The sequence below is a fragment of the Erythrolamprus reginae genome, chromosome 2 (genome assembly GCF_031021105.1).
Source record: "Erythrolamprus reginae isolate rEryReg1 chromosome 2, rEryReg1.hap1, whole genome shotgun sequence".
Lineage (NCBI taxonomy): Eukaryota > Metazoa > Chordata > Lepidosauria > Squamata > Dipsadidae > Erythrolamprus > Erythrolamprus reginae.
The window spans coordinates 201,893,862-201,906,881 of NC_091951.1; the positions used below are offsets into that span (position 1 = coordinate 201,893,862).

At 43.2% G+C, this 13,020-nt stretch overlaps 1 protein-coding gene across 5 annotated transcripts in view; it reads left to right on the plus strand.

Annotated features, from left to right (window-relative positions):
* The window catches only part of PFKFB1 (6-phosphofructo-2-kinase/fructose-2,6-biphosphatase 1), a 36,685-nt gene that overhangs the window by 11,945 nt on the left and 11,720 nt on the right, over positions 1-13,020 (plus strand). For 4 of the 5 annotated variants that reach the window (XM_070741274.1, XM_070741272.1, XM_070741269.1 and 1 more), the window contains exons 4-7: positions 431-497; positions 591-665; positions 9,398-9,454; positions 12,655-12,776. In XM_070741274.1, coding sequence (XP_070597375.1) covers positions 431-497; positions 591-665; positions 9,398-9,454; positions 12,655-12,776 — 321 coding nt within the window. The remainder of the gene's footprint in view (positions 1-430; positions 498-590; positions 666-9,397; positions 9,455-12,654; positions 12,777-13,020) is intronic. The other variant, XM_070741270.1, reaches the window with a different exon arrangement.

Sequence of the window (13,020 nt, forward strand, 5' to 3'; positions counted from 1 at the left end):
AATTCTCCACAAACTTCAAGGCACAAACTTTAGCTAGAAAGGCACTTTGCCTCTTCCATGGGGGAGTTAGGCTATTCCTTCCCCTAGGCCATTACAAGTTCTGTATGGTATGTTTGTGTGTATGTTTGGTTTTTATAATAAGGGTTTTTAGTTGTTTTATTAAATTGGATAGTTACATGTTGTTTTTTATCATTGTTGTTAGCTGCCCCGAGTCTGCGGAGAGGGGCGGCATACAAATCCAATAAATAAAAATAATAATAAAAATAAAAATAAAAATAAAAATAAAATAATAATAATAATAATAATAATAATAATAATAATAATACATTTGTTCGTTTGCTTATACGGTGATTGGTTGTTATTCATTTATTTTGGTGCTACCACAACAATGGATCATAGTGTGTGATGTCTTTCTTGCTATCTCTTTTAGACAGTGTGCATTAGCAGCTCTTGGGGACGTCCAATTCTATCTGAGCATGGAAGAGGGACAAGTGGCGGTAAGACAGCAAAAGCCCACGTGGATCTAATTCTGTTGTCACCTATTTCAGGCTACATGCCAATTCAGTTGCCTTGTCTTCTCCATTACCTAGGTTTTTGATGCCACTAACACTACCCAGGAACGCCGTGCTCTTATCTTGCAGTTTGCCAAGGAGAATGGATACAAAGTAAGTGGGAGAGGGGGGAAGAAAGAGCCCATAAGAACAATGGGGTGTGATCTAGAGCAGTATTTCCCAACCTTGGCAACTTGAAGATATTTGGACTTCAACTCCCAGAATTCCACAGCCAGCGAATGCTGGCTGGGGAATTCTGGGAGTTGAAGTCCAGATACCTTTAAGTTGCCAAGGTTGGGAAACACTGATCTAGAGCTATGTGCAAATTTGCAAAACCTTGAGTGCCAAACCCTTAGAGATCCTCAAAGTTGTAATTTTTTAAAACTATAGAAGGAAGAAATTAAGTATGTGAACTGGAAAGTAATCAAATTAACGTTTCATCAAATCATTTATTTATTTTGTTTGTTTGTTTGTTTGTTTGTTTTGTCAAGTACGTATTGGTATACAGTGATCCCTCGATTTTCGCGGTCTCGATTATCGCGAAACGCTATACCACGGTTTTTCAAAAAATATTAATTAAAAAATACTCCACGGTTTTTTTGCTATACCACGGTTTTTCCCACCCGATGACGTCATACGTCATCACCAAGAGTCACTTCTCTGTCTCTTTCTCTTTCTTTCCTGTCATTCTCTGCTTCAATCATTTTCTCATTTCTCTTTTTTTCTCCCTCTCTTCCTTCCACTCTTCTCTCTCTCTCTTTCTTCCTCTCTCTCACTGTCTTCCTTCCTTTCTCATCTTTCTTTCTCTCTCTCTTTCTCTATCTTGCTTCTTCCTCTCTCACACTCTCTTCCTCCCTCTCTCATCTCTTTCTTTCCTTCTCTCTCTTTCTCTATCTCTCCCCCTCTTGCTCTCGAGCGGCAAACGGCGGCCGGGCGGGCGGGTGAACAGGCGAGCGGCAAATGGCGGCCAGGCGGGCAGGTGAACAGGCGAGCGGCAAACGGTGGCACGGCGGCCGGGTGAACAGGCGAGCGGCAAACGGCAGCCGGGCGGGTGGGTGAACAGGCGAGCGGCAAACGGCGGCCGGGCGGGCGGGTGAACGGGTGAGCGAGCGGGCGGGTGAACGGGCGGGTGAACGGGAGAGCGGCGAGCGAGCGAGCGGGCGGGCGGGCGAGCGGCAAACGGCGGGCGGGCAGGTGCTGGGGGGGCGGGGGCAGCCAGCATTCAAAGCAATCTGTCGGCTTCCGCACTCTCGTCGCTCCCCGCCTCCACCATCTGCGCATGCGCGGCCATGGGAAAAAAGGTGCGCATGCGCAGATGGTGTTTTTACTTCTGCACCACTATACCACGGATAATCGATTTTCGCGGGAGGTCTTGGAACATAACCCCCGCGAAAATCGAGGGATCACTGTAGATATAACAATATCTATATACGTGATACTAGTAAGAGAGAAACATTAGGACAGGGGACGGAAGGCACGCTGGTGCACTTATGCACGCCCCTTACTGATCTCTTAGAAAATGGGAGATCAATGTTAGTTCTTGTCCTGATGTCACCTTGTAGTTTTGACGTCTGGACTTTGTCCTCCTATTCAGCTGCAAGGCTGGATCTCTGCCCATTTCTGCACTCTTTGACACAAGGCAAATTCAGATTTTAAAACACAGACTGAATTAAGCAAACTGGGTTGGGGTTTTTTTTTTTGTTTACTTAACTTTATTTAACTTGCTTCCTACTTTCACTTGCAATGCGGAAGAAGCAAAGCTCAAAATCTTTTTTGTTACATTCATCAACCATTGCAAGCCATTAAAATATTCAAAAACAAGTAACACCACTAATGTTTTAGTCTAGACTACCTACTAAGACAGTGCAGTTCCGTTCTTAAAGCAAATTAATCAGTCTTAATTGTCAGTTAGGTGAGACTTGAGTCACAGTTCTAGCTGTGATTAGATGAGGACGATATTTTAAAAATAATTTTATTCAAAGTTGTTTTTAAAGAAACAAGACAATGCAAACTAAACTCAGAAAGGAAAAAGAAAAAGAATAAAAAGTGTAAAAAAAAAGAAAGGAAAAAATAATAAGAAGAAAAGAAATATTTCAAGAGGTGACTTCTGATCTTCATTACAATAAATACAAATACCATTTATTCTTCATTCCCTATAAGATTACATTCAAGTATCTCTTTTTCCCATTATCCCTCCCCTATATAGGCACAAATCCATAAATCATTAACATTTCAGTGGTCCCAGCCAAAGTCCATAAAAGGTTTCGAGAATTTTATAGAAACATTTCTTTGTGCTCCTTCCATTTGCTTTTAGGAATCTTGATCTTTAATTCATTCAGATGTTATCTGATGATTTACTCTCTCTTCAGATTTTCTTTTCCCCACCTTGAGGGCTACTTAGAATAGAATAAAATAACAGAGTTGGAAGGGACCTTGAAGGTCTTCTAGTCCAACCCCCTGCTTAGGCAGGAAACCTTACACCACTTCAGACATATGGTTATCCAACATCTTCTTTAAAACATCCAGTGTTGGGAACATTCACAACTTCTAGAGGCAAGCTCTTCCACTGATTAAATGTTCTAACTGTCAGGAAATTTCTCCTTAGTTCTAAGTTGCTTCTCTCTTCGATTAGTTTCCACCCATTGCTTCTTGTTCTACTTTCAGGTGCTTTGGAGAATAGCCTGACTCCTTCTTCTTTGTGGCAACCCCTGAGATATTGGAACATTGCTATCATGTCTCTCCTGGTCCTTCTTTTATAGTCATACCCAATTCCTGCAACTCTTCTTCATATGTTTTAGCCTTCAATCCCTTAATCATCTTTGTTGCTTTTCTCTGCACTCTTTCTAGAGTCTCAACATCCTTTTTAATCATGGCAACCAAAACTGAACACAGTATTCCAAGTGTGGCCTTACCAAGGCATTATAAAGTAGCATTAACACTTCATGTGATCTTGATTCTATCACTCTGTTTATGTAGTCTAGAACTGTGTTGGCTTTTTGGGCAGCTACTGCACCTTGCTGGCTCATATTTAAATGGTTGTCCACTAGGACTCCAAGGTTCCTCTCACAGTACCATATACAGTGATACCTCGTCTTACAAACGCCTCATCATACAAACTTTTCGAGATACAAACCCAGGGTTTAAGATTTTTTTGCCTCTTCTTACAAACTATTTTCACCTTACAAACCCACCGCCACCGCTGGGATGCCCCGCCTCCGGACTTCCGTTGCCAGCAAAGCACCCGTTTTTTCAGTGCTGGGATTCCTCTGAGGCTCCCTTCCATGGGAAACCCCACTTCTGGACTTCCGTGTTTTTGTGATGCTGCAGGAGAATCCCAGCAGGGGAATCCCAGCAGTGCAAAAATGGGTACTTTGCTGGCAACGGAAGTCCAGAGGTGGGGTTTCCCAGTGAAGGGAGCATCAGTGAAATCGCAGCATCGCAAAAACACCAAAGTCCTCAAAACCCCACCTCCGGACCTCTGTGTTTTTGCGATGCTGCAATCAGGGGAATCCCAGCAGCGCAAAAACGGGCGCTTCAGCTGGCAAAAGGGGTGAATTTTGGGCTTGCGCGCATTAATCGCTTTTCCACTGATTCCTATGGGAAACATTGTTTCGTCTTTGAAGTAGACCCAGAGACAGGGTTAGGTGAAAAGACGGTTCCTTTATTCAGCTCAGAAAGGTAAGTGACATTCAGCGGATACCGTCTGCTCTACCTGGGAGAAACCGCTCCTTTTATACATTTGCGGTTCCCGCCAGAGAGAGAGCAGCCGCGTCTGAGCCAATCAGGAGCGACTTCCTGATTCTCGCTCAGACAGCGTTTCCACACGGAACCAAACTATTTACAAGGATACAACACCCCTCCCTCCTTAGTCAGGATACATCAATCACGAAAGCCACGTGACGAAGTCCTCCAATCTGCTGGGTCTTCGCGAGGCTCGCTCCGACCTGCGCAGTTCAATTGAGTCCTCGCTGCCGACGGTGGAGGTCGGTTCGTTTGTGCTTTCCCGGTGCGGCTGGGGCCTGGTTTGGGCTCCGGCCTGCTGGGTTGATCTGGCCGGCCCTACACCGACCTCGGAGGATGAAGATGGTTCGGCGTCGCTGGAGGATCCTTCCTGACCCGATAAGTCCATTTGCAAGTCTATTAAATCGGGTTGCGCGTTACATTCTGTTAAAGTGGGAGAGTCTGTTTCAGCGGTTTGTTCCGATGAGTTTCCCATGCGCTTATGTACATGGTCAATGTGCCGCTTCCACATTCGACCATCCTCTAACTTAACAATGTATGTTTTTGGAGCGGTCTGTTGTACAATTGTCCCTTTCATCCAATTTACACCCCCATCAAAATTCTTTACAAAAACACTTTGGCCCAAATACATTTGTCTCTCAGGGTTCACATACATAGGATTTTGGGTACAAAACCTTGGGTGTAACCTATCCAGGGGGGACCTCAGTTTCCTTCCCATCAGTATCTCAGCAGGGCTTATGTGCGTGTGAGAGTTTGGGGTAATATGCTGGGTTAACAAAACTGGTCCAAATTTTGTTGTACATCTCCAGGGCCTGATCTGCGCAATGCCTCCTTTGCCACCCGAACGTAACGTTCTGCCAAACCATTAGCCCAGGGCGAGTAAGGTGAGATGAGCGCATGTCTGATTCCTAAATTATCTAAGAACAATTCAAATTGCCTGGCTGTCAATTGGGGCCCATTGTCAGACACTAAGATATCAGGGCAACCATGGGTGGCAAACAAACGGTGCAGAACCTTAATGGTGGCACTTGTAGTTATATTGTTCATTGCTATGATTTCCACCCACTTGGAAAATGCATCAACTACTATTAAAAAGTATTGTGACCCCACTGGCCCTGCAAAATCAATATGGACCCTGGACCACGGCCCTGCAGGTTGTTCCCACTCTGCTGGAGATGTTTTGGGGGGGTTAGGCCGTGACTCTTGGCATGGATCACATTTGGCTACCCAGTTTTCAATATCAGTATCCAAACCTGGCCACCATAAGTGCCCCCTAGCTAGGCCCTTCATCCTGACAATCCCAGGATGGCCCACATGTAACATTTCGAGTACTTTGGTCTTTAGACTTTCAGGAATGATTACTCTATCACCCCACAACAGGCAACCTTTTACATAAGATAATTCTAGTCTTTTGGTTTTGAAATCACACAATTCAGGTTCCACAGAGTCGTTCTGCCACCCCTTAAGTACACAGTTTATCACCTTTTTTAGGATTGGGTCTTGCTGCGTGTGTGCAGCCACCTCCCTTGCAGTGGTTAGTGGGTTGTCTTCGAGTTCTATCATTAGGACATCAGCAGACGGGGCAGGGTCCTCTACTAACTCTGCCATGGGGCACCTACTGAGACCATCTGCGTGGTTGATGGTTTTACCCCCTTTATGAGTGAGCTCGTACTGGTATCCTGAGAGGAAAAGGGCCCATCTGATTAACCTTGGGGACATAAATGGGGGAGTAGGTTTGTTGGGGGCTAAGAGGCCTAGTAAAGGCTTGTGGTCGGTAACCAATTCGAAACTCCTGCCAAAAAGGTAATTATGAAACTTCTTCACCCCAGCCACTAAAGCTAGAGCCTCCTTATCTAGTTGGCTGTAATTTCTCTCAGTATTGGTCATAGTTCTGGAAAAGAAAGCAATTGGGGCCTCTGTTTTGTTAGGCAAAACGTGTGCCAAGACCCCTCCCACGCCATATGGGGAAGCATCGCACGTAAGCCTGATGGGTAGCGAAGTACTATACTGGACTACCACACTTTTAGACGTTAGCAACTGTTTTATTTGTACAAAGGCTTCGTGTTCAGTTCTCCCCCATGTCCAAGGGGTTTCTTTGTGGAGCAAACGGTGTAGAGGCTCTGCTGCTGTTGCCTTCTGTTTTAAAAAGACGGAGTAAAAGTTAAGAAGGCCTAAAAAAGCTTGCAATTCTGTCTTATTTTGTGGTTCTGGGGCTTCCCTAATGGCTCTCAATTTTTCAGTAGTGGGGTGGATACCTTCCCCATCGATTTTATATCCTAGAAATTCTACACTGTTGGTTCCCCACACACATTTGTCAGGTTTGATTCTTAGCCCTTTGTCCTGTAGTCTCTGAAGTACTTCCCTTATTCTTTTGTTGAGCTGCTCTTGGTTTTCCCCTGCAATTAAGATGTCATCAAAATAGGGAATGGCCCCTTTAATCCCTGATAACAACCGTTCCATTATGCTTTGAAATATCCCTGGGGCTATGCTTACTCCAAACTGTAATCTGGTACATTTAAAGGCACCCCTGTGGGTTACAATTGTCTGTGCGCGTGCTGTCGGTTCATCGACAGGGAGTTGCTGGTAAGCTTGCGCTAAATCGATTTTTGCGAACCTTTTCCCTTCCCCCAGGGAGTGAAGGAGCTGTTGTACCACAGGAATGGGGTAAGGGTGATGTTGGAGGGCTTTGTTGAGCGTAGATTTATAGTCAGCGCAAACCCTTAAGGAGCCATCTGGTTTCAGAGGCGTGACTATGGGTGTTTCCCATGGCCCCTGTTCTACAGGAACTAAAATGCCTTGGCTTATGAGCTTATCCAGCTGTAGGTCAAGTTTGGGGAGGAGCGGAAGGGGTACCCTGCGAGGTTTGAGCCGTACAGGCGGGACCTTGGGGTCAATAGAAAACGAGATAGGGGGCCCTTTATACGATCCCAAGGTGGGGCTAAACACTTCTGGGAATTCTTGTAAAAAGTTAGGCATGCTATCAGAGTCAACAGTACAAATACCAGAAATTTCAATTCCCAAAGGTTCCATCCAAGCCAACCCCAGAAGAGAATGTTTAGCCCCTGTAACAACAATCATAGGCAGGGTACATTTAACATTCTTAAACACAATAGGTACATTCACTTGGCCTAAAACAGAAATTATTAAACTTTTCACCTTAAGAACCTCGTCCCCGAACCAATTAAGTTTGTAAGACAAGGTATCACTGTATACTGTACCTGCACATTTTGTTTTTCTTGCCTAAATGTAGAACCTTACTATTAAGAAAGCAGAGAAATGCAAGAAAGGTTCTTACTTTTCACCACTAAATTTCATTTTGTTAGATAGCACCCAGTGTTCAAGTTTGTCAAGATCCTTCTTTTTTTTTTAAAAAAAATTTTTTTTATTGATTTTTAACAATTTAACATCACACAACATAAAACAGTGCGTAGTGATGTCAAGATCCTTCTGTATCCTGAGCCTATCTTCTTGAGTGTTGGCCATTCCTGCCAGTTTGGTGTCATCTGCAAATTTGATGTGTTCCCCATCTATCCCCTCGTCCAAGTCATTGATGAAGATGTTGAAGAGTACTTGAGCCTAGAACAGAGCCTTGGGGTATTCCACTGCATACTTCCCTCAGTTCCATTGAGCACTACACGTTGAGTGCGGTTGGTTAGCCAGTTTTGAATCCATCTGCTGGTGTTGCTGTCTAACTCACTGTTTTCTACTTTATCTAGTAGTAGGTTATGGTCAGTGAAGTGCTGCTCATCTTCTGCACTACCGGCAGTACGCCCTCTGAGGCCGTCAATATGAGATCCTAGATACTTTGGTTTGCCTGTTGCCCTAGAATCTCGGAATTATAAAAATAACCTGACCCTTTATCATAGATTATGTTAAGATGCCATTGTTCTGAGTTCGGGTTTTGCCCTGTGTAATATTTTGCATGTTTATGCGACGTTTCGGTGAAATCACATTCACCATCATCAGGCTGAAGTTTCCAAGCTTCGTGCTGTTGTAAATGGAATGTTTGCAACTGTCATTTCTTCCTAGTATATAGTGTGGGGGTGGAGATTTGGTTTGAATGTAGCAAATAGATTGGGTGATTATGTTTCAGTGATCTGATTGGTTGGTGTAATCATAATTATTAGAAGGATTAGAAGGATTGACATGTCAATCCTTCTAATAATTATGATTACACCAACCAATCAGATCACTGAAACATAATCACCCAATCTATTTGCTACATTCAAACCAAATCTCCACCCCCACACTATATACTAGGAAGAAATGACAGTTGCAAACATTCCATTTTACAACAGCACGAAGCTTGGAAACTTCAGCCTGATGATGGTGAATGTGATTTCACCGAAACGTCGCATAAACATGCAAAATATTACACAGGGCAAAACCCGAACTCAGAACAATATATATATATATATATATATTATCTATCTATCTATCTATCTATCTATCTATCTATCTATCTATCTATCTATCTATCTATCTATCTATCTAGATTTGCATGCCATCATTTATTTATTTATTTATTTATTTATTCATTCATTTATTTATTTAGATTTGTATGCCATCCCTCTCTGTAGACTCGGGGTGGCTCACAGCAACAATAAAACAATGTAAAACAAATCTAATAATTTAAAAAACACTAAGAACCCCATTATTAAAAGCAAACATACACACAAACATACCATGTATAAACTGTATAGGCCCTGGGGAGATGTCTCAATTCCCCCACGCCTGACAGCAGAGGTGGGTTTTAAGAAGTTTACGAAAGGCAAGGAGGGTGGGGGCAGTTCTAATCTCTGGGGGAGCTGATTCCAGAGGGTCGGGGCCACCACAGAGAAGGCTCTTCCCTTGGGTCCCGCCAAATAACATTGTTTAGTCGACGGGACCCGGAGAAGGCCAACTCTGTGGGACCTAACTGGTCGCTGGGATTCGTGCGGCAGAAGGCGGTCCTGGAGATATTCGATTTCATATCCAATTATGGCGATTTCATATCCTTTCCGCTCTGAAATTAATTGTTTTCACCAGTTGTAATGGCTGATTGGCATCTGTCTGTATAATCTCTTTTTTTCTCTTTCCTTGAACCCCTGTATCTCCCACTGGAGGTTTTCTTCATCGAATCCATCTGTGATGATCCAGACATCATTCAGGAAAATATCAAGGTAAAAAACCCCTTTCTGTGCCTTCTGTTTGATATTTTGATAATATTTAAAGTCTGGAAGAGTGCTAAAGCCAGATATAAAATTTATATCTCTCCGTGTTCTGGGGCATTCATTTGCATAGTTCAAAGGGATGGGACTTGACCATCTTAAAATTTATTCAGCTTTGGTGCAAATGTTTTGTGTGGCATGCAAAAGTAAACTGACAACCATCTATTAATGCCTGATAATGGGACAGGGGTTCAGTGCTACTGGAATGGCGCTATTATGAAATAATAGTACTGTACTCCAGAAATGTGTTAAATTGGCAGTAAAAAGCAGCTTGAAACAACAGCTGAAAATTCTACGGAGAAGAGAGTTGTGAAACACCACAAGAGAAAGCTAGATAGTGAATAACTGCATTCATTCATTCATTCATTCATTCATTCATTCATTCATTCATTCATTCATTCATTCATTCATTCATTCTAGCTGCCCACTCCCAACAGATTCTGAGTGGCTGACAAAATCAAGAACAAAATAGGGTTTTTAATTATTTTAAATATTAGATTTGTTATACGCTGTTTTATTATTGTTGTTAGCTGCCCCGAATCGACGGAGAGGGGCGGCATACAAACTAATAAATAAATAAATAAAAAACAATTGAAAGCATAAACAACCCAACAGCCATGGAAAATAGTACAACAGCCACATCCTCCTTCCCCCAAATATTAAGTCCAGGTCTCGGACCTAAGCCAAGTTTTAAGGACACTTTGAAACCCTAGGACAGTGAGCACTATCCAAATCTCTGAGGAACTGCTGATCCAGAGGGTGTGACTGTGAGGGAAAGGGGACACTTCCTAGGTCGCACAAGTTAGCAGCATTTAATATAAGGGACCTGGAGTGCACCCACTCTGCCCAAATGTCTTGGGAAGGCAGAGACAATGGGAGGGAGGTGGTCCCTTGGGTAACCAAGCCCTGTGACATGAAGGGCTTTAAAGGTAACAACCAGCACCTTGAATAGAACCCAGAAACCAACTGGCAGGCAGTACAGTGGTGACAAATGTGGCCACAATGAGAAGTTACTGCTCATGCTGCTGCATTTCGAAGCAGCTTGCTGCTTCCGAATGGCCTTCAAGGGCAGCCCTATAGAACACATTGAAAGTAGTCCAGTCTGCAGGGGCCCCTGGTTGAAGAAAGCAATGAATATGCCCATGTCTCATCAACACTCCGCAGCCTGCATTGGTTGCCGATCAGTTTCCGGTCACAATTCAAAGTGATGGTTATGACCTGTAAAGCCCTAAATGGCATCAGACTAGAATACCTTCGGGACTGCCTTCTGCCACATGAATCCCAGCGACCAATTAGGTCCCACAGATTTGGCCTTCTCCGGGTCCTGTCGAGAAAACAATGCCATCTGGCGGGACCCAGGGGAAGAGCCTTCTCTGTGGCAGCCCCAGCCCTCTGGAATCAACTCCCCCCAGAAATTAGAACTGCCCCCACCCTCCTTGCCTTTTGCAAACTTCTGAAAACCCACCTATGTCCCCAGGCTTGGGGAAATTGACATATCCCTAGCTGTTCCATTTCATGTATGGTTTGTTTGGATTGTATGACTTTTATAATGGTTTTTTTATAATTGTTTTTAATATTAGATTTGTATTTCTGTATTATTTGTTGTGAGCCGCTCCGAGTCTTCGGAGAGGGGTGGCATACAAGTCTAATAAATTATTATTATTATTATTATTATTAACACATGATATACCTGTGGAAAAACCTTCCTGGCCATGGCTGCCATTCTGCTCTTTGAGCAGCAGCTGTGAGTCCAGGAGGACTCCCTCAAGTTGTACAGAGGTCTTGATTTATTTATTTATTTATTTATTTTGTCCAATACACAATGAGGGTTTTAGTGGGTATATATCTATATACACATAGTAAAATACATGATGAAGGTTATAGAGGAGATACTCATAGTAAAATATATCTAAGAAATAATAGAAAAGAAGATATAGTAATAGAACATATCAATGAAAGAATAGAATAATAATAATAATAATAATAATAATTTATTATTTGTATGCTGCCCCTTTCCGAAGACTCGGGGCGGCTCACAACAACGATAAAAACAATATTATACTGGCACAAATCTAATATTAAAAAAAACCTTAAAACCCTATCATAATTAAAAACCAAACAGCACATACATACCAAACATAAATTATAATGAGCCTGGGGGAAAGATGTCTCAAATCCCCCATGCCTGGCGGTATAGGTGGGTCTTAAGTAGGGTGGGAGCAGTTCTAATCTCCGGGGGGAGTTGATTCCAGAGGGCCGGGGCCGCCACAGAGAAGGCTCTTCCCCTGGGGCCCACCAGACGACATTGTTTAGTCGACGGGACCCGGAGAAGGCCAACTCTGTGGGACCTTATCGGCTGCTGGGATTCGTGCGGTAGCAGGCGGTTCCGGAGGTACTCTGGTCCAATGCCATGTAGAAGAGATAAAGGAAGAGAAGAAAGGTATAAGAGATATAGGAGAGCAATAGGACAGGGGACAGAAGGCACTCTAGAATAGAAAAGAAGATATAGTAATAGAACATATCAATGAAAGAATAGAAAAAGAGATATAGGAATAGAAGAAAGCTATAGGAGATATAAGAGAGCAATAGGACAGGGGACGGAAGGCACTCTAGTGCACTTGTACTCGCCCCTTACTGACCTCTTAGGAATCTGGATAGGTCAACCGTAGATAATCTAAGGGTAAAGTGTTGGGGGTTCCACGCTTCGACAACTCCGTTACTGAAGTCATATTTTTTACAGTCAAGTTTGGAGCGGTTAATATTAAGTTTAAATCTGTTGTGTGCTCTTGTGTTGTTGTGTTGTGTTGTTGTTGATGGGGAAATCCATTCCCATCCAAGACAAAGATGTGAATGTCCCCAACCCAGGAGGACCCAACAGCCACACCCACTTGATTTTGTAAGCATTGAGCCAAAATTTGTGTCTCTCCCATCCAGATCCAGTTAGTTTCCCAAATTGGATCAGTGCCTTGGCATATTTCCTAACACAGTCTGGGGTAGAGCGGTAAAGCTGAGGATGCCTCCATCCTCCCTGGTTTCTAGACTCATACTAATCTGAATAATAACAAAGATCACCAGGCTGATTGGGTGTCTCTCCCTCCCTCTCCATCGTGTTCTCTCTCCCCATCCTATGTTCTTTTCTTACCCACCCACAGCAAGTGAAGCTAACCAGCCCTGATTATAAGGACTGTAACCGGGATGAAGTGGTGGAAGATTTCCTCAAGAGGATTGACTGTTACCAGAAAACCTACCAGCCATTAGATGATGAGTTGGACAGGTAAGGAGAGAAATGACTCTGCTACTGTGTTAGGATGGAGCAGGTACACCCAAGGCCATCTGCATTGCAGGGCATTTGAATTTTCAGTGGCTTGCAAAATACAGCATCAGAAAGATATCATTTATTTATTTATTTATTTGTTTATTAGATTTGTATGCCGCCCCCCTCCGAAGACTCGGGGTGGCTAACAACAATATAAAAAGACAATGTAAACAAATCTAATATTAAAAATAATCTAAAAAAC